General features: G+C 52.7%; 2 protein-coding genes across 4 annotated transcripts; both read right to left on the bottom strand.

Annotated features, from left to right (window-relative positions):
• Window positions 1–7,079: 7,079 nt before the first annotated feature.
• Window positions 7,080–12,992, bottom strand: Npdc1 (neural proliferation, differentiation and control 1). 3 transcript variants are annotated; one of them, XM_057755834.1, is made up of 9 exons: window positions 12,691–12,992; window positions 9,840–9,986; window positions 8,728–8,868; window positions 8,472–8,642; window positions 8,277–8,343; window positions 8,108–8,195; window positions 7,947–8,026; window positions 7,593–7,689; window positions 7,080–7,479 (listed from the first exon to the last, which is right to left on the bottom strand). In XM_057755834.1, the coding sequence occupies exons 1-9, from the start codon at window positions 12,800–12,802 to the stop codon at window positions 7,387–7,389; spliced, it is 996 nt and encodes a 331-aa protein (XP_057611817.1). In that variant the 5' UTR covers window positions 12,803–12,992; the 3' UTR covers window positions 7,080–7,386. The 3 variants fall into 3 exon arrangements, with proteins under 3 accessions (XP_057611817.1, XP_057611816.1, XP_057611818.1); XM_057755833.1 differs by having other exon boundaries at window positions 8,472–8,645; window positions 12,691–12,989; XM_057755835.1 differs by lacking the exon at window positions 12,691–12,992 and having other exon boundaries at window positions 8,472–8,645; window positions 8,728–8,903; window positions 9,804–9,934.
• A 1,631-nt stretch (window positions 12,993–14,623) lies between these two features.
• Window positions 14,624–19,867, bottom strand: Entpd2 (ectonucleoside triphosphate diphosphohydrolase 2). The gene is made up of 9 exons (XM_057755142.1): window positions 19,671–19,867; window positions 18,388–18,505; window positions 17,759–17,909; window positions 17,483–17,642; window positions 17,171–17,398; window positions 16,402–16,656; window positions 16,197–16,316; window positions 15,245–15,379; window positions 14,624–15,174 (listed from the first exon to the last, which is right to left on the bottom strand). Exons 1-9 carry the CDS (start codon window positions 19,785–19,787, stop codon window positions 14,971–14,973), a joined length of 1,488 nt encoding a protein of 495 aa, XP_057611125.1. The 5' UTR covers window positions 19,788–19,867; the 3' UTR covers window positions 14,624–14,970.
• Window positions 19,868–20,537: the final 670 nt, after the last annotated feature.

Below are 20,537 nucleotides of genomic sequence, written 5' to 3'. Positions count from 1 at the left end.
TCCATAACTGACACGAGATGAAAAGATGAAACCAGGTACAAAGGAGCTGCAATAGTTACTTTAACAAAATGATTTGGGCCTAAGTCAGGTACCTTACTTAGCCCAGATAGCACAACTGATTGATCTGACCTAAGCTCTCTGATGAGAAAAAGGAAAGTCCGCCACCATATTCCTGGACAGTCAGTCAGTATGCTTTTACCACAGGGCATGCCCCTTGTATTATCTATAGAGAAAGGGGGCTTCTCACCTCCGGGGAAAAAAGACTTAAAAAAGTCTTGGTTCTCCCAGGTGGTGGTGACACACATCTTTAATCCTAGCAATCAGGGAGGCAGAGGTGGTGTGGGAAGTCCTTCTGTATATCTATTGCTTTTATTGGTTAATGAATAAAGCTGCTTTGGCCTATGGCAGGGAAGAACAGAATAAGACGGAATTCCAAGCAGATAGAAGGAAGAGTCAGGGAGACACCATTAGCTGCCAAAGGAGACAGATGCCAGAGAACCTTACTGGTAAACTCTCTGTGTATATATTTTTTAAATAATATTTTAAAGATGTTATTTATTATGTATGCAGTGTTCTGCCTGCATGTACACCTGCAGGCCAGAAGAGGGAACCAGATCTCATAGATGGTTGTGAGCCACCATGTGGTTGCTGGGACTTTAACTCAGGACCTCTGGAAGAGCAGTCAGTGTTCTTAACCTCTGAGCCACCTCTCCAGCCCCTCTCTGTGTATATTTTATCTTTATGTGGTATATATTTTTTTCTCCTTTAATCTATGACTGTTTGTACTCTGTCTCTTTGAAGACTTAGGTCTTTTTTTTTTTTTTTTTTTTTGTTTTTTCAAGACAGGTTTCTCTGTGTAGCTTCGAGCCTGTCCTGGCACTAGCTCTTGTAGACCAGGCTGGCCTCAAACTCACAGAGATCCACCTGCCTCTGCTTCCCAGGTGCTGGGATTAAAGACATGTGCCACCACCGCCTGGCTTGTTTTATTTTTTAAAAAACATTTACTTTTCTTATAACTGTCTATATTTTTTCCTCCCAAGCCTATGTATATTTATCCAACACCATAACACATTTAGAGAGCTTTTTCTGTCTGAATCCATATTTATTGTGTAACTGTAATCATTTTTGACCAGGAACACTTTTAAAATGGTGAGCAGCTTGGTTGTGGCAGCCCTAGATGCTGGCTCCACTTTTCTCAGCCTTTTAATATGGCAGAGGTAACTTGACCACCAGCTCCCCGGCTCACCACTTTAAGTCTGGGAAGGAGCGTGCACACATAAACCCTTTTAACTTGAGTAAAAGCTAAATCTGCCATGCGGTACACTGAGAGGCCTGGAAATATCTCCGTGTACAGCCGTGGGAATCCACCATGCTCTGCGGCCTGTGTACTCCTAGCAGACCTGATCCCACCACCTGCCCAGGTTGGTGGGGTGGTGCTGAGCCGCGGGCATGGTCTCAGCTACTTTCCTCCCAACCCCAAGTGGGTACACAAGCACCCAGACCTGAAGTGGGCACCATTTTGTAGGCAGAGGCTGCCCGTTCATTTCCTGGCCGCCCAGACCCAAAATAGTCACACAGAAACTATATACTCATGGTGATACATAGATTAAAAGAAATGGGTTAATTCAAGTATAAGAGTTAGCTAAAATTATGCATGAGCTAATTGGCCAACCAGTGTTGCAATTAATATAGTTTCTGTGTGATTATTTCAGGTCTGGGCAGCCAGGAAGCGAGCAAGCAGCCTCCGCCTACACAGAGGCAGGCAGATCTCTGTGAGTTTGAGGCCAGCCTGGTCTACAAAGGGAGTTCTGGGACAGCCAGAGATGCACAGAGAAATTCTGTCTCAAAAAAAATTGAGAAAAATCTCTTGGTTCTAAGAGATTTGGCTATTTGGCTACCCCTCTAAATTGCTGTCCTCTACTATTGGGCTGCTAATATGGTCGCTAGACAAACAGCCCTAAAACCAGTGGGAACAATTGAAATTCTTTTTTTTTTGTTGTTTTTTGTTTTTTTTTTTTTTTTCAAGACAGGGTTTCTCTGTGGCTTTGGTTCCTGTCCTGGAACTAGCTCTTGTAGACCAGGATGGTCTCGAACTCACAGAGATCCGCCTGCCTCTGCCTCCCGAGTGCTGGGATTAAAGGCGTGCGCCACCACCACCCGGCTAACAATTGAAATTCTGATGACCTAGCATGACCCAATGCTGTCTGAGACTCCATGGTAAAAAAGGAACAGACAACTCAAACCCACAGGTTGGTGGAGGACACAGCTGGTGAGACTCTGGTAACTGACCTTCACCATGCTGTTATCTGGGGTCCACAAAACTGTCTTGTGTTGCTCAGATCAAGGAATGGCTTTTTTTTTTTTTTTAAAGATTTGTTTATTTTATATATGAGTGCTCTATCGACTTTAGGCCAGAAGAGGGCATCAGATCCCACTATAGATGGTTGTGAGCCATCATGTGGTTGCTGGGAATGGAACTCAGGACCTCTAGAAGAGTAGCCAATGCTCTTAATTGCTGAGCCATCTCTCCAGACCCAGGTATGGTTTTTTTGTTTGTTTGTTTGGCTGGATGGTTTTTTGAGACAGGGTTTCTCTGTGTAGCTCTGGCTGTCCTGGAAGTCATTCTATAGACCGGGTTGGCCTCACACTCAGAGAATTGCCTGCCTCTGCCTCCTAAATGCTGGGATTAAAGGTGTGAGCCAATCAGACCAAAGTATCTTATACCTAAGCTAGACAGCCTAACTCGGGATGTCTCAGCCAGATGCCAGGTTTGTGCTCAAATGGATCCAAAACGGAGAGCCTTGGCCAGGAAGAAGTCCGACTCCACCAAGATCCGGCCTGCGGAGGGAGGATAAAGGCGCTTGCTAGTCTTTATAGATACCTTTATAGAGTGGATAAAAGTGTTCCTCACCCTGATAAAACTTCTTAAAAAGCCTCTCCAGGGAACTGGTTCCCTGATTTGGCCTCCACCTCACAATGGGGTCTAACAATAGCCTGGCTTTCATAGTCAAAATATCTCAATGAATAGCTAAAGCTTTAGACATACATCCAAAACTTCATTGTACAAATAGACCTCATAGTTCTGACCAGGTAAAAAAGAATAAGCAGAACATTAAACAAACAAACAAACAAACTCTAACCAAACTCTCAGAGTCCAGGAAAGGAGGGGTAAGCCTCCTTCCTCTCTTTGTTTTGATTCACTGCGCCCAATATAGGGAGGGATTTCCCCCAGTGAGACTGTGTTTGGAGGGTCTCCCCCACTGCTCCCCAGGCTCAGAGACAGCTGCTGGCAGAATTCTAACCATTCCTTTCTCAAGCCACTACAAGCCTTCCAGTCGTCCACACAGGCTGTTCACTGAACTGTCCTAGAGACCCAGTTCACCTCTCAGCCCAGTGACTCAGTGGCCACCAACCTCCCCTTGTTCCAGTCTGGTGACATTGTCTGGGTAGCCAAATGGGCACTGAAACCGACTTGAAAAGGACTCTGCATGGTGATTCTGTTTCTACGGCCATAAAGATAGCTGGCATTGCACCATGGGTCCAACACACACAAGTCAAGAAAGGAAGGAAGGAAGGAAGGAAGGAAGGAAGGAAGGAAGGAAGGAAGGAAGGAAGGAAGGAAGACATGGATGTTGCCAATGGACTGTCTCATTTCACTGAGGCTCCAGGCCCTTCTACTCCCTGCCCCTTTACCCTGTCCTGAGATATGTGTTTGATAAGAAGACAAGGTTAATGGTCCAGCCCTTACTGCCCTCAGGCCTGCACCTGGGAACTAAGAGAAACAGATACAGGGAAGGTATTGGCTAGTGTGACTACAGACCAGCAATCTATATTTACTTTGACCTTTGCTCGCTAATGCGACTTTAAATATCTGAGTGTTTTGGAGAAGGGAAAGACATGGGAGTTTAGAGAGTTCTATGCTTGCCCTGTGGCTGGGCCCTGGTTACCAGAAACAAGGCATTTTCCATTGCAAAAAATTGGGGTTATAAAACTAAGTTTTCCTGGAAATTTTTAAAAAAGATTCTGACCTTTAAAAAACAGGAAAAATGTGGGGAATCAAACTCTATGCCACAGAAAGGGACCCTGGGGATAGAGTTAGGGAATCCTAGCAAAGACTCAGCCAGGGTTGCTGGTTATGCTTAGGCACCCAGCCCCCGTAATACATAGGACAGGATGTTAAAAACTCACTGTGACTTGGGGCAGCCCAAATTGATGCTAGAGGACTTAGGGGACTGGGGCTTGTCTGATATCCTGCGGATTACTTCATACGGATAACAGCAATATTACTGAACCCCTGAGAGCTCTTGGTCTCTGACTCATTTGACCAAACACGCCTCTTCTGATGCTTTCCAGACTAAGTAGACAGGCTGATCAGGACCTAGAGGTATTAAAACAACAGTTAGAGTCCCTTGCAGAAATTATCCTACAAAATTAAAAAGACTTCAACTTACTTCTCATGAGATAAAGAAAACTATGTATGGCTTTGCAAAAACAAAACAAGCAAAACAAGCCGGATGGTGGTGGCGCACGCCTTTAATCCCAGCACTCAGGAGGCAGAGGCAGGCGGATCTCTGTGAGTTCGAGACCAGCCTGGTCTACAAGAGCTAATTCCAGGACAGGCTCCAAAGCCACAGAGAAACCCTGTCTCGAAAAAAACCAAAAAAAAAAAAAAAAAAAAAAAAAAAAAAAAAAACAAGCAAAACAAAAATCTGTTGTTTCTTTGTTAATTAATCAAGAATAATTAAAAAAAAATCCCACCTTGACGAATCTCTGTGAGTCTGAGGCCAGCCTGGTCAGACTTACTTAAAATTGTTTTATCTTCTAAGATTTATCTAAATGTGACACAGAACTTAAATTTATGATGCTAAAAGAAAAAACGTGGGTGTGGTGATGGCACACACCTTTAATCCCAGCACAGGAGGCAGAGGAAGGTGGATCTCTGAGTTCCAGGCCAGCTTGGTCTACAGAGAGAGTTCCAGTACAGCCGGGACTACACAGAGAAACTCTGTCTCAAAGAAAAACAAAATAGGGCTGGAGAGATGGCTCAGAGGTTAAGAGCATTGCCTAGAGCATTACCTGCTCTTCCAAAGGTCCTGAGTTCCATTCCCAGCAACCACATGGTGGCTCACAGCCATCTGTAATGGGATCTGATTACAGATCCTCTTCTGGCCTGCAGGCATACACACAGACAGAATATTGTTTACATAATAAATAAATATAAAAAAAAAAGAAAAACAAAATAAAGTAAAATAAATTACAAAGCTGGTAAAGCAGTCTTTTGGGGTGTTCTCTAAGATGTGCAGGTTTACACCAATAAGAATAAGCGAAAATATTTTGGCCCTTGCCCTCCCAGTTAGCTAGGACCCAGGTGTGGGGGTTTGAGTGGAATTGGCCCCCAATAAGACCACAGGAAGTGGCACTCCTATTAAGAGGTATGGACTTGTTGGAGTAGGTGTGGCCTTGTGGGAGGAAGTATGTCACTGTGGAGGCGGGCTTTGAGGTCTCATATGTGCTCAAGCCACGCCCAGTAAGACAGAGTACTTCCTGTTGCTTGTGAGTTAAGACATAAGGACTCTCAGCTCCTTTTCTAGCACCATGTCTGCCTGCACGCTGCCTTGCTTCCTGCCATGATGAGAACGGACTGAACCTCTGAACTGTAAGCTACCCCAATTAAATGTTTTTCTTTATAAGATTTGCCATGGCTGGGCGGTGGTGGCGCATGCCTTTAATCCCAGCACTCGGGAGGCAGAGGCAGGCGGATCTCTCAGTTCGAGGCCAGCCTGGTCTAGAAGAGCTAGTTCCAGGACAGGAACCAAAAAGCTACAGAGAAACCCTGTCTCAAAAATTAAAAAAAAAAAAAAAAAAAAAAAAAAGATTTGCCATGGTCATGGTGTCTCTTCACAGCAATAGAAACCTAAGCTCCAGGGAACACTAGGACCCTTCTAATAGGTTTTCTTTCTTTCTCTCTTTTTTTGAGACAGGGTCTCACTACGTAGCCTTGACTGGCCTGGAGCTTGCTACTGTGATCAGGCTGACCTCAAACTCAAGAGATCTTCCTGCCTCTGCATCCCAAGTGCATGGCCACCATGCCCAGCTCATCCATCTTCTTGATCAGAGAGGCCATAGATTCTCCACAGATTAGACTGTAGCCAGTGCCCATTCTACAGGAAGGAAAGTCAGTGGACAGGGACATGTTCCCTATGCTTCCAAAGGAAATCATGTGGTCAGCAGGATCCTGACCCATCCCTGCAGAAGGCACAACTAGTAGAGAAAAAAAACTAAAGGAGTCAGGATACATTCACTTAGCTGGGCATGCCTTTAATCCCAGCACTAGGGAGGCACAGGCAGGGAGACCTCTGTAAGTTCGAGGCCAGCCTAGTCTACAAAATGAGTTCTAGGACAACCAGAGCTGTTACACAGAGAAACCCTGTCTCAAACAAACAAACAAACAAACAAGTTACACAAAACACACACACATGCACTCATTCAGAACTAAAAGTATGGCTGCTGTTTGGGAAGGTATGTTTGCTAGTTTGGGCAGCTAAGACTCTAAGCAACGTAACTCCTCTTACCTAAATCCCTGCCTCATGTGTCTGGCTGTAGGTACACTGTGTTCCTCAGGTCCATCTGCCTGGCCTGTCTCCCTCCCCACCAATACATTATAAGAGTCCAGGTGCCTGTCCCCTGTAAGAATCCTACAGGTCTATATGTTATTCTCGTGGCTTTCTGTCCTAGGTAGACAGCAAGCAGAAATGGAGGCATTGGATACCCACAACCAGGCATATGCAAACTGTTCCCTCTCCCAACCCTTTTTATCCTACAGAATGGGTCTTCAGAATCTGGCCACCTTTGGGCCCCTCTAGCCCTCGCTGTTCCTTAAGTCTGGGGCAGAAGAGGAGGCAGTAGGGGTAAGTCCCCACTGCGGAGGGCAAGGTTTTGTCCTGTGTTTGATTCTCCTCCAGTCCAAGTCCCTTACCGAGGCACAAGTCCCAGGCCCTCACTCAATGTCCATCCACCAAGGCCCCCAGGGAGGTAGCGACTGTGGAGCAATCACCGTCAGTGAAGCCAGAAGCCGCTCACAGGTTTGAAAAAGACTTTAATTGGCTTTTATCTCCAGAACTTTCTATTCATGCCTGGACTCTAGGGCTCCTGGACTAGTCCCTCGAGTTTGAGGGTTCAGACCAGAGAAGAATGTGCAAGCAGATGCTAGGTCTCCCACATAAGATAGAGTATCTCCCTGGCAAAGGAGCCCAGGGGCTGGTGCCTCCCTCCTGCCAAAAGCATGCAGAAGGTCACAATGCTGTTCTTTTCCATGGGGGAACACCAGGACTTGCTTCTCCCATCCGTGGGCTGTGGGCTGCAGGCAAGTGGGCATCGGCCTAGGAGTCACTGCAGCGGAGGTGAGGAATGGGGACCGGGCACCGGTGCCGACAGCGAGGAATGGTCAAACAGTGGGTTGCGCACCTCCATCTCCCCTGTCTGGGAAGACACTGGGTTAAGCGCCTGGCAGCAAGGCCTGAGACAGCAAGATGAGAAGTTCTCACAGATAACCCCCCCCCCCACACACACACACACACTCCTAAGGCACTCACCGGTGCCAGGCCTGGGCACTCATACACCGTAAAATCACCATCTTCGTTCTCCTCATCAGAGGAAGCTGACTCCAGTTCCTTTGGAGATTCCTTATGCCTGGTGGGGGCGAGATAGCTGGGTCCCCTGCGCACTCTCCAGGGCACAGGAGCCCAGAGGTGGGTGCTCAATGTACTGTTGCCCTGGGTGGGGGCTGTGGGCTAGGGTAAGAGGTTGTGGCGGGGGTGGGTGGTGGGTGGGGGGAAGCTAGGAAGTAAGAAGTTGCGTGCAGGTGGGGGAAGGGCGACCAGGTGAAGTGGGGGTGGGGCGGAAGCACAGGGGAAAAGTGGCTGCCATTTCAGGCCAGGGACGCTCACCGCTCCAGGCACAGCATCTGCTGTCTCTGGTGCTGATAGTGATACATCTCAGCGCTGTGCGCCAGCCGCTGATCCCCGGGCTGTGGAAGGGGGCGGAAATGTTAAACAAACACTGGGGCGCACAGGATAAGAGCGCGCCTGGTGGGGGAGGAGCCACGCACCGAGATTCGAGGTGTCGCAGGTGAAGCGGGCGCCTTGGTTGTGGCGGCATAGTCGGCCTTCTGAGTCAGGCGGATCTCTCGCTGTAGCCTGAAAGGGGTGTGGGGTTGAGGGGGGTTGTTAGGGAGCTGAAGGTTAGACCCCACCCACCGGCTGGAGTCAGCGGCTCACCTATACCAGAACAGGGCTGCCAGTGCCAGGGCGGCTATGCTCACAAAGCAGAAAGCCAGGGCCACCACTGTGGGAGAGAGAGCCATTGTGAGGAGCCACCTGAGGAGGGCCCTTAGTCTGCGCCCGCCCCCATCCGCTTGGTGCCTCTTCCTTCCACCCACCACATTCCTGTCCTTACTGCCAACCTGGACCTACCAAGGATGAGGCCATTTCCATGCCTGTCCCGGGACTCCAGCGGGGACTTGTGCACAGGTCCAGAAGATACAGGGGAACCCAAGGAGGCGTGGGGCGTGGGCAGGGAGGTTCTGTGAGTGGAGGGGAGGCCGGGTTCCAGTCCTTGACCCCACTTTGAGAATCCCTGGGTAGCTGCTGAGAGGCAGACACATAAAGTCAGCAGGACTTGGCCTTTCGTCAAAGAAGCAGGGTCAGGAAAGCGAGCAAGGGTCCTCACCGGGCTCCAGCAGGTTCTGCGCAGCCTCAGGCCAGGGCTGTGCTGTAAGCAGTGAGTGCTCAGCCTCCTTCTCCTTCAGTGCCAGTTCCTGGGCCAGAGAATCGATCTCTTCTTCCAGTCTAGGCCGGGCCAGGTCCTCCCCTAAGGAGTGTGAGGGGCCATCATAGAGAGAGGCCCTAAACCTTTAGACCACACCTGCAGCAAGCAGCCTCCTGAGATGGAGGGGACCCATCCAAAGTGACAACTGAGGGAGCTTCTTTAAGGGGTGGGGGTGGGGGTAGGGGGTGGAGAGAACGGCTAAGGAAATGTGCAGAGATTCACAAAAGGAATGGAACCCTTTAACCTAGCTAGTGTCCCCAAAGAGCTGGGCAGAGCACCAACTGAGACACCAAATTTCCTACCTTGCCCATCCCCAGGCAGCTCTTCTGCCCAAGAGGAGATGGGAAATCCTGAAGAAACAGAGAAGCCACAGTATACTCAAACACCTAGGCTACTGCCATCATCAGAAAAGAAGGAGCCTATAGGGGTGAGCAGGTTGTCGGGCCCTGATTGGTTCTCACTTTGTACCTCACAATGGGAGCCTCTTTTTGGACCCCAATCTACAGCAATCCCTCTGGCCTTTTCTCGGTGCTCTCTTTACTTCTTCCCAGGAAACCTGGCTAGCCACATCCCTAGGACCTCTTAGGTAAAGCCCTCATCATCTGAAGGGGCATCCAGACAAAATGACCGTCTGACAGTCGTCACTAGGACAGGACTGATCCTTTCAAACATGCCATGTGGCATGTACAGGTTGCCTAGAGAGTCCTAATGCAGACCCCTGGAACAGCCTTCAGCAGACCTATTGTGTTCCGAGCTCTGACGTTCTGACCTCTCCTTCTCCCGAGGTCCGCCTTTACGCTAGGACTCAGCTGCCGTGGGGCCTCAGCCAAGTTCCAACACGGGGCCAGCACCATCTTGAAAGGCTAAAAGGACTTGTCACTCCTAGGCTGACAAGAGTTCCAGTTCTGGTCTTGGACCTGAGCACCCAGGGGAATGGGCCCACAGCGCAGGGAAGGAGGGCAGGGAAGATGCCTCACCCATCCGTGTCCCCTATATTTAATACTCTGGCATACCAGGAGACTGGTGCATCCTGGGTACACACAACCCTCGCTGGTCCTCCTGGAAAGACTGAAGGCATGGTCCACATGCGTGGGCACCTGGGGGGCATCTGGCCCGCCTCTTCAGGGCACAATCCAGGCTTCCAGGACAGGTGGGAGCATCTGAGGAAGAAGCAGAGGAGGCATGGCCCACCACAGCCCACTTGGCTGGGTCTCAGCACAACAGCAGCCCTGTTCAGAAACCCTTCCCTCCGGTCATTGTTCCAGGCAGGCCCTACCTTCCTGCTGCCAAGTCTCAGAAGCAGGAAGCAAACAGCTCCAAGTCTTATGGGAACTACCCTGTCCCATCCACTCCTCACAGCCCTGCTTCCAGGCCTAAGCCTTACCCTTCAAGGAGAACTGACCCTTCCTGTCCAGTCAGCCTCTAGGGAAGGACTGTATCGTCCTCCAAGGTCCAAGGTTTTGGACCTCTGTGTGGCCCAGCGTAAGCCAGGGCCTTTTATCCAGGTTGCTACTGAGGACAGAGCAAAGGATGTTGGGTAGCCATTTCTCCTAAACACTGGTGCTTCTCCCTAGCCTCCATCACATAATCCTGTAACCCTAGGGAGTAGATTGGCAGGCCACAGAATAAATGCTCAGCCCAGAAGACAGCCGCTCTCCCTGGCTAGCCTTTGTCTAGAGCAGAGAGATGCCACCGGGTTTGGGAGACCTAAGATGGAACTGGCTAGACACAACGAGGGCACTGAAAGGCCTGCGCTGGTCAGCACTAAGGATCGGTCTAGATCATTTCCTGTCTTCCTCATTTGGGGCCCAGAGCATGATGTTCTGTTTATACATGCCAATCAGTACCATGCTGATGCAGGTAGCTAGGACAGTGACCCTCACGCCTCAGTTTCTCCTGCGGGGCACATAAGTTCAGTTTCTTCAAAGCTAAGGAATAGTTCCAATCTGGGACCCTGGTCCCTGTCTCTGGAAGTCGGCAAAGTCAAGGAATACCCAGCGGAATCATAGACCTTGACTGGTGAGTGTCTCTGGCCAACTGAATCCTTCTTCTCCTTAGCCCAGCCACCACGGCACACTGCAGGCAAAGCCAGTAGGGCCCCCTGGGATATGGAGAACAATTCCGCAGCCTTTGGCTTAGTTTCCTTTGCAATGTGACACTCTACATCTCCTGCAAAGAAGTCCCAGCAGCCCTGGTGGCAGGTGGCACACTGAATCCCAGGCCAGGCACCTTCTAGTCTCCATAGCTGGATCAGCAATCTGGGCTTGAGGATAGTTAAACATTAAACCTGTACTGGGAGGCTTACATGGACTCCACCCACCAGCTAGGCTCCACAGAGCCACAGTCCCTGCCCCTGGTGCTGAGAACCTAGTCAGACCTCTATACTAGAGGTGTGTCGCACAAGGCTGGTTTGGGGCTGCAGGACCTCCCTAGCCCATCGGTCTATTGCTTAATCTTGGACAGAAAGACCCTCTCTAGCCTGGGTGTGATGAGGAGTTCCCAGGAACAATGGCAACTGGAGAGTAACTAGTATTCTACCCGTTCGGGGACTGGCCTCTTCTGGTCACTAGATGTGATAAGGGGATGCCTAGATACGGGTCATACTAGGTCTCTACATCCAGCTACAGAGACCAATGAGCAGAGGCCAGCATCTGCCCAAGAAGGGGTTGAGCACTGCCCCTGTAGTCCCATTCCTTTTTTTTTCCTTTCCTTTTCTTTTCTTTCTTTTTTTTTTTTTTTGGTTTTTCGAGACAGGGTTTCTCTGTGTTACAGCTCTGGGCAGTCCTGGAATTTGCTTTTAGACCAGGCTGGCCTCGAACTCACAGAGATTCACCTGCCTCTGCCTCCTGAGTGCTGGGACTAAAAGGCGTGCACCACCACCGCTCAGCTAGTCCCCTTCGGGAGGAGGCTGCACCTGGGAGGCAAGCAGGTGGCCTGTGCTACCTCTGCAAAGTCTGGTCTGCCCCCCCCCTCCCCAAGAGTCTCTTCCGGTCAGGCCAACCTTCAGTCCAGGGTTGCTTGCCCAGTAAGAGGCCTGCCCGGCTCTTAAAGGCCCCACATTCAGAACAATCTCGTTAGACTCCCAGTTGTGCCACGCAGCAGTCACCTCTCCGTGCCTCAGTTTCCTCATCTGTAAACTGAGTTCAAGGCCCCTCCCTTCAGAGCTCCAGAACTGAGCGAGCATATGGGCGCCCTCTCCCACTTCGCCCCCTTCAGGGAGATACGATTTGGATCCTGTAGCTTCAGGACCCATCTGGCAAGAGTGATTTCCCAGACTGGGCTCTTCTGAAGGGTAAACACACAGACCTCAGTCCAGAAGACAGGGTGGCACGTACGCTCCAGGGCAGGGAATGGTGGCAGCTTGACTGCGTAAGTCAGAACAAGACCCTAGTGGGCCTGGAACTCTTAGTCTCTGCCATGGGATCCCCCAGCCCCAGACAAGGCTGCCAGCAGCAAGGCCCACAGACACCGGGAACAACCCTAGCGTTTGGAAAACCCAGAGACACAGAAACAAAGACACAGGACCCCCTCTGAGGGACACCGAGAACCAGATGGCTGCAGACGCCCAGAAAGACATCCGGAGGCATATGCCGAATAGGCTCAGGGACCCAGAGACAAAGACCAGAAGCTCATGAAATCTACATTCGCCTCCAGGGACCTGAGACTAAGACTCCTCCAGCCTGGCCTTCAACAGGCCTGACCTGTTTACCCAATCCATTCTCAGCAGACCGGGCCTGCCTGCGGGCCCGGGTGAGGCCAGGGCGGTGGCAGGGAGGATGAGGGTGGCTCCGGGTGGTAGGATTCCCCGCCCGGCAATCCCGGCTCCGGAGCACCCCGCAGCTTGCGCCCAGAGCGATAGCTCACCCGGGCGGAGGGCGGTGGCACCGTTCAGGGCCGCTCCGAGGATGAGGCCGGTGAGCAGCAGCCGCAGTAGACGCAGGTGCCGCGAGGAAGGCGGAGGAACCGGCGTCGCCATACTTCAGTACCACCCGGGCAGCATGGCACCCTTTGGCCCCGGGCTCAATACCGGCTCCGGGAACCGTGACTGGAGAAGCCGGGAAGCGGGAGGGGGCGGAAGAGGAAAAGAGGAGGAGGTGGCGCTGACGCTGCGGCAAAGGATCCGGGATGGGATGGAGGCTCCGCGTTCAGAGAAACATGTGGGGAGTGCGCCTGCGCGCTCCACCTGCGGGGGCGGGACATCTCCACACTGAGCCCCCTCCCTCTGCGTCCTGTTGGGGGTCCCCTTTCTACAGGCGACTAAGTGTCTCGGGCCCTTTCGTCTTTACGGCAGGATGCCTCCTTATTACCTAGAAATCTGGTTTGGGATTGACCAGGAGTGCGCAACCCAGGATGCGTGCCTTCCTCTTAGAGGTCCGACTGCCAAACCCTAGCCGCCCACTCTTTCAGAGCGGAGGACCTTGAACTAGGGGAACACAAATAGCAAGTATTAGCTGTCCTGGAACTTGCTATGTAGACCAGGCTGACTGTTGCAGGTTTGCAAAATGTATTAAACAAATGACAAACAGGTGCATAGAGTCGCACAGGTGTACCCAGAGCCGCCTCCGGGCTTTCTAATCCACGAAGTAAAGCAAACACCACAGGCTCACTAGATCGCTCCTGACGCCAGCCAGACTCGTTTCCGAGTGATTCCACCAGAGGGCAAAAGTAAATTGACGTTGCTGCTGACAGGCGTCTGGGAGCTGTCCAAGGTGGTCACTGTCCCAGGTAATGGATTTTGTTTTCCTTGAGTCGCACGGCGTGGAGCATCCACGGTGTCTCGTGTTGTGTTTACTCTTCGGTTACAATCCCCTGAGAACACACCCCATCCCAACCAGAGACCGCCCCCCGACTAAGTCAAGAAAGCAAGGTTGAAGCTAAGTGTGGTGGCGGACTCCTTTAATCCCATCACTCAAGAGGCAGAAATAGGGAGCTATCTGTGAGTTTGAGACCAGTTTGCTCTACATATCAAGTTCCAGGACAGCCAGGGTTACATAGTGAGACCCTGTCTTAAAAATGTAAAACAGAAGAAAAAAATCTTGCGGGGCACTGGTGGTGCACTCCTTTAATTTCAGCACACGGAACACAGAGGCAGGCAGATCTCTGAGTTCAAAGTCAGCCTGGTCTACAGAGCAGCTCTAGGACAGCCAAAACTACAGAGAAACCCTGTCTCGAAAAGCAAAGCAAACACACACACACACACACACACAAAAAAAAACCATAAAACAAAGAAAAGAGCAAGGTTGAGTTCCCCAGCCCTGCGGTTCTTTACTCCCTCGGGTTCATGGTGTCAGAGTGGAGACTTGCTACTGCAGGTTAACAAAATGTATCAAACAACGGCGCCGTGTGCGTGCATGCGCGTGCACCCCCAACCAGCCCTAAAACACCGAGAGAACAGAATTTGTGTCTGAACTCATTTCCCACAAAAGAGGTAGGGGAGAATTGCATACCCAGGCCATTCTTTTCTGCCCAGAGGACACAGAAACTTACTGTGGAATGGAGGGCTCCTGACACTTCAGGAGCCTCTGCAGTCCGGGAGAAAAACCACGGGGTGCATCCTCAATTCCTACCCATCACCAAGGGGGACCTGAGGTTTGTTAGGGTTCTGTCAATCAGAGAAGATTCAGACTCGGGGACAACCCAGACCAGTGTAAAGGAGTTCCTTCGTTGCCTCAGGTCTGGCCCAGAAAGGAAGGAAGCAAGAAAAGACAGTATCTTGGAACCAGGGCTAGAGCGGAACGACCGACAGCTGGAAGGAGGAACAGCAGAAGGATGCCCCACCCCATGAACACTTCACTGCTCTAGGAAAAATCGTTTATTACAAATTTTTTTACAGGTAGGCATTGAACGGACTCCTAGCCTGTAGGCTCTGGTGGTTGCCTATCTAAAGGCCCAGAGTACGCACAGGAAATTCCCAGGGCCCTTAAGATCAGAACAAATGTCCCTCTCTGAGCGGACCTCACCCTGAGTCACAGACTGAGAGACTTGACACCCCAGGAAGAGAGGGGGGAGGAAATACTTGAGAACTCCCGGCTGGAGAAAACTGCAGGGGCCTACCAAGGCTTCCCGTGAATGTAGGGATGTGGATCCTCAGGCTGACTGTGACAGGGATGCCCTGGGGAGTTGGCAGCAGCTCCCGGTGCACCCCTAGAGGGCGCCTGGAGACTTGGCCGAGCGCAACTGGCGCAGAAGCAGGACCAGCGCCGCCAAGAGCAGAACTGCGAAGAGCAGGAGGAGAGCGACCCAGGAATTGAAGTGCGTTCCTTTACGTAGTCTCGGAAGGTCAGCGGGAATCAGGTTGGTCAAATTCAGCATGTAGCCCAGCGCCCAGCCGACAGCCGTGTCTGCGGCCTAAGAGGGAGCGTGGCGTCAGCTTCCAAGAGACCGCGCCCCGAATCCTCCGGCCCCACCCATCACCCACCTTCTTTTGGAAGACCACGCCGCTGAAGGAGCGCTCGTCGAAGCCATAGCCGCGGCTTAGTAGCTGTTGTATGAACATGGCTCCGGCGCAGTAATCAGCCAGGCGGGCCTGCTGCCTTGGCACTCGGGCCTGAAGCTAAGAAGAGAGCAAGACGTCGTTAGATTAAGAACCACGAGGAGCTATGGCCCACGGGGTGCGGCACCCTTCCTACTGCTCAGGCCAAGAGAGGCCCATGGCCGGAAATAGACAGAAAGACCTAGTCCAAAACGCCCTTCCCAGACAGATACTCCTCTGGGATAAACCACATGACTGCCGGAAGGCCCTGTGTGCTCCTTCCAACAGCCAAATGGAGAGGACAGCAAGGATAGCCACTAGGAAACACCCTTGCTTCATAATCAAAGGAACAGACGGCCAGCCTTGAATGCTGCTCTCTGACGGCTTGGTCCCACTTTTCTGGGACCGTCAAGGGTGCCTAAGACTAGGAGAACTTATTTCTCCAGGAGATTTGGTGGTCACCTCACACTCCAGCTATCCAGACCTCTCTGTTCTTCCTTACCTGGAGATAGTATTCAGGCAGTGGCCAGAACCAGAAATCTGGTGGCATCTTCAACTCCTCTGGGCATACCCCAGGCCCTGCTGAGTCTCTCCCGAGTGTTCTCTTCCAGCTGGTGAGACACCCGTTCCACACTCTCTCCTAGACACCTGCCTGTCTGTCTCGGCCTACTTTGAGCTCCCTGTTGCCACGGAACCTTTCTGTCCCAGGAGACCTGCTCCCTAGACTTTTCTTGCCAGCTCAGGTCTCAAGGGGACCACTACATTTCTAGCTTCCCCAGTCCCAGGCTCCCCCACATTAGCCTGGCCCTCTCTGGAGTCTGTCTATGGCAGTCAGCATTCTGAAATGACTGGGCAAGCCTCCTGGCCAGCCATGGAGACTGTGGGGAACAGGTCTCACCTCAGCCCAGGTCTGGTTACAGACAATCTCCGCGGCTGCCTCCAGCTGCTGCAGGGTGCCCACCGGCAGCCCCATCACTGTCCTGAGGAAGTCCACTGTGTAGTAGAATGCAGAAAAGGCCTATGGGAGGAAGAGTTGTACAGTCTATCACAAGACCCCAGATGCTTGGTGCCCCCTGCCCCCGCATCCATCTACCCAGACTCACTATGAAGTTCCCCGTCACAGGCGGCTGGAAGACCCCATTGAAGGAGCACTGGGAAAAGGGGCAGGAGGAGAAGTTGAAGAGCCCAGAGACTAGGTCATGGCAGAGGGCGGGGCTGCTGGTCCCCGAAAGTCTGATAAGGGCGCTGCTGTTGAAAAAGTGAGGACGCAGGTCCGTGGTGCATGGTGACCGGTAGACATCTCGGAGCAGCACTTGGGTGGAGTAGCCCTTCGGCCAGCAGGGGTGGAAGTGATGAATCTGGGGAGTTAACCAGAGCACAGATGGAATTTCCCACTCTGTTACTGCTTCCCACCCCGCCAGAGAGGTAGCATGCTGTGGACGACTCCCCTGTTGTGTTCATGAACAATCGTGGCTGACCATTATCTGCCGAACAAACAGTGAACACTTTAGCCAGGTATTCAAGGTTCTGTGAGGTGACCCTTGGCTCTGCTTACTCTAGACCTCTATTCCTGACCCTTTATCCTAACGAGTTCCTCCCCACCCGTCTTTAAGCCGAGGCACACCCAGCTGGAGAAGCCCTGGTCAGGTGATCTGGTGGTTGCGGCTGAAGGCGGACACCAGCATGGAGGTCTGACCCACTGTGGACCTCATAGCTATGTGTGCATCCATGTAAAAAGAGGCTTCCTTTATACAGGCCCTGAAGTCAGTGTGAGCTGCTTCCCTGGCTCTGCTCTGTTGCCTCAGGTCTCTTCTGCTTCCCTTCCTTCAAGGAGGCACTAGTGTGGTATGGTGGCTGAGGTTGGGAAGGCACCTTGAGGGCACTGGCCAGCAGCCTCTGGAGAACCTGGTCTCGGCCGTAGCAAAGGAAGCTGTGGGTGTAGACACGGTAGTGCTGACCATAGAGCCGCAGATGGACCTCACTCTCTGGATCTTCAGATGGGCTGGTCGTCTCAAAGGTGATCTGTGTTGAGGCACCCCCAAGGTCCATGGCCCCCAGCGTTCCCTTCCTTGGCCGGATCCACCGGCCCACCCAGCCATACTGTGGAGGGTAGACATCAGGTTAAGAGAGTGGGCAGGTAAGGCCCACGGGACCCCAGGCTATTGGGCCAGCTTCAGGGCCCACCTTGATGAAGTTCTCCAGCAGGTAGTTGGCAGTCACCCAGCCAAACACCCCTTCATCCTGTCCCGAGAGGATTCGAGCACCGCGGAAGTCAAAGGGGTACTGTGTGAGCGTCTGTGTCACTGCCTCAAGCACCCTGGCTGTGGCCTCTGGGCTGGTCAGGCTGTGGAATGGGGAGGACTCTGATGGAACTCATCCCCAGATGCCCTTGCCCAGGGAGGGGAGTTCTCTGTCAAAGGGCTGTGGAGGCCCCTGGGCCCAGTCGGTGTAAAGACTCACTTGAGTAGACGCATGCCTGCTGTAGCTCCCAGGTAGAGCGGTGTGCCAGCATGTCTGTCTTTGGGCACATCCTGGAGCGCCTGGTCAAGACATTCAACCAGACTCTGGCCTGCCCTGGAAGGGTCATGTGCATAGCTGGAGATGCCCCCACCTAGAGGGAGCAAGGAATTGGGCCCAGGTTTGGTGGACATAGGCTTTTTAGATGGGGCTGCCCAGACATACCCTCCCAGCTTAATCCCAAAGATACCCAATTGGAGACAAAGGGTCCAGGTGCCACCCAGAGTCTCTGAAGCTGCTGTCTGCCTGGTGGGTGTGGGCACAGGTGCCAGGAGAAAGACTCAGGCATTGTTAGCCTAGCCAACCTCCAAAGAGCCAGCCTGGGTACACCCTTAGATCCTTAGAGCCCCACCTACCTTGTCTATAGAGTAGAGACCCATCTTGGGCCATTAAACCCCGAGGCTTCTGCCTGCTCCCCAGGATTTCTGTTCCAGAACATGAAGTACCCACAGCCCCTCCCAGGTCCAGAGAACCCAGCCTCTCTTTTTGAACTCCTGCCCCAAGTGAGCCGCACCTAGCAGCAGGTAGAGGGGAATGACTACCTGGGCCTGTGACGCCAAGACCACGCTCACCTTGAACATCACAAGAGCTGTGCTGACCCACAATGCCTGTGTCATTCTCTTTGTCTGCTGGCCACTTGTAGACAAACATGGATGTGTGTGAAGAGCCAGCATCCAGGACGATGCCGTACTGTGGGTGGGAGTGGCAAGTCAGCCTGAGGGACGTAGGGCTTACACCCCTTTAGCTTTCCGGTTCTCTGTCCCCACCAGTTTTGCATTGAGGTTCATTTGAGTCTCAGGGACACAGGGGGACCAAACCAAGGGCTACTCTTCCTTCTTTCCCCGACTCTACCGGTGCCTGCAAGGACCTTATCCTAACCTGAGGATGTGAAATAAGGGCCACTGGGAAAGACTGTGGCTCAGGCTGAGTGTATGTCTCTAATCTATGGCCCTTCCCGAACCTCAAAGTCAGGGAGAGGTTGGTTTTGCAGAGCTGAGGGGAGCGTCGGATGGGCCTTCTTTGTAGGGTAGCCTACTCTAGGGGGCTGGGCTCCAACTGAAGGAGCCTGGCTGGATACCAGCCTGGGGCATGTGCCAGTTCTAGCTTGAGAAAGGGCTGCTCCAGTCCTCCCGCACAACAGGGAACTCCTCCAGAGCCAGTCAGATACAGTGATCCAACTCCCACACCCCACAGCCCATCCCGCATAGCCGGAGAGCTCTTTCCCTTCCATCCTAGGTCCCTGGAGTTAGGATATCCACTCCCCACACAAACTCAGCACAAGATCAACAAAAAGTTAAAGGTGCCAGCTTCTAGCCTGAGGCGGCTGAGGGTTGGTGACTCCTTTAGAACCAGCAAGCTTCCTTCAAGTGTCTCTCTTCAGACATTGGTCTGAGAGGGGTTGGAAGTCCCTAGTGTGTGCTGTCCCCTATCTGGAGCTGAATCTAGAACCAATGCCTTTCTATAACGGCGCGCTCTGGGTGCTGCCCGGATATCACGCTGGACTAAGGGCGGGGGTTTTTGTCACAGCTAGGGGAGATGGGAACCGCCTGGAGGGAGCGGGAAGACAGCGCCTCCGCCGCGCAGGCAGCTCCATCGCGAAGCCGCAGCAGGAGAATTCCCACGAACTTGGCCTCCAGTGCCGTGGAGCTCCGGAAGCGTCGCTGTCACCCCGCGGATTCAGTAAAACCAAGCGCGGAACCTAGGACCCGGCCGGAGGCACAGCGCGGGTTGGTCTCGCGCTTACGCGGGAGCCCAGGGCGTTCCTGCGCGCTCCTAAATTCCCCGACAGCTCCCCTCCCGCCCCCCAGTCCCAGCCAGCTGCTTCCCAGACCAGCGCCACGGTGAGCGCGTGCACCTTGAGAGCAGGCGGCTCCCGGACGTCTTGGGTAGGAACGCACAGCAGCAGGAGGCCGGCGAGACCCACCGCAGCCAGCAGCAGGGGTGGCAACAGTGACAGCAACTTTCCGGCCATGGGAGCGCGCAGGAGAACACAGCGGGGACCCGGGACAGCGGGCAGCGTGGAGACCTGGGTGGCCCGGGCCCCAGAGTTAGGCGCCGGGGCAGGACTGGAGTAGGCCCCGCCCACATTAAGGCCCACCCACCGTGGGACCTGCCCAAAGTTCGCCCAGCCCTTTCCAAAGGCGCAGGTGACTGAAGCGGTGTGGGTGACTCAACCGCACCACCCCTTCTCTCTCAAGCTCTTGGCTATATTTCCCCACAGCTATCACCCACGGTCCTCCTTCTTGTCTGTCTAGCAAAGAGAGTGCCCAGCTCTGTCCTGGGGAGTCGTGAGGGAAGGATACCTGGTGCTGGGGATTACCTGGGTTGGTTCCTACGCAGCCTTGCTTGGAGAGAGCTGCTCCTCGGAGTCACATTTGACCCTGGCATGCAGAAAGGCAAGCCAAACCTCTATGCAGAGAGAACTAAGTTCTAACTACTAGGTCTTGGCTGGAGGCTCAGAAGGGCCCAGGGGCTCAGCATCTGCTTGAGGAGCAGGTACGAGGTGCAGTGACGACGGATTCCCAGGGTTAATGAGCACAAGTGGCTCTGAACTGGAAAGAGCAGGAATGACCAGCCATCACACAAGCCCAAGAGGGAAAGTGAGGGTAGATGGGGCCTCGGTCTCTGAACTTTATCTCAGGGGCTTAACCAGCCCTCTTTGCCGGGGAGAGAGGCTCAGACACCTAAACTAAGGAGGCGACAAGGCAAAAAAGAATCAGTG

The sequence above is a fragment of the Chionomys nivalis genome, chromosome 22 (assembly GCF_950005125.1).
Source record: "Chionomys nivalis chromosome 22, mChiNiv1.1, whole genome shotgun sequence".
Classification (NCBI taxonomy): Eukaryota; Metazoa; Chordata; class Mammalia; order Rodentia; family Cricetidae; genus Chionomys; species Chionomys nivalis.
Note: the sequence above shows the minus strand (reverse complement) of the source record. Positions and strands in the feature narration are given on the sequence as shown.

Bases quoted from the DNA above. Each gene is read 5' to 3' on its own strand.
- Npdc1 (XM_057755833.1), bottom strand. From the start codon at position 12,802: ATGGCGACGCCGGTTCCTCCGCCTTCCTCGCGGCACCTGCGTCTACTG. The intron at 8,646-8,727 runs GTGAGGACCCTT...TCTGCCTCTCAG, and splicing joins GCAGAACCTGCTGGAGCCCG to CAGCTACCCAGGGATTCTCA. The intron at 8,027-8,107 runs GTGCGTGGCTCC...CCCCTTCCACAG, and splicing joins CTGCGACACCTCGAATCTCG to CCCGGGGATCAGCGGCTGGC.
- Entpd2 (XM_057755142.1), bottom strand. From the start codon at position 19,787: ATGGCCGGAAAGTTGCTGTCACTGTTGCCACCCCTGCTGCTGGCTGCG. The intron at 18,506-19,670 runs GTGCACGCGCTC...TCCCACCCACAG, and splicing joins GGGAGCCGCCTGCTCTCAAG to TACGGCATCGTCCTGGATGC. The intron at 16,317-16,401 runs GTGAGTCTGGGT...TTCCTCCCATAG, and splicing joins CTGTGACGGGGAACTTCATA to GCCTTTTCTGCATTCTACTA.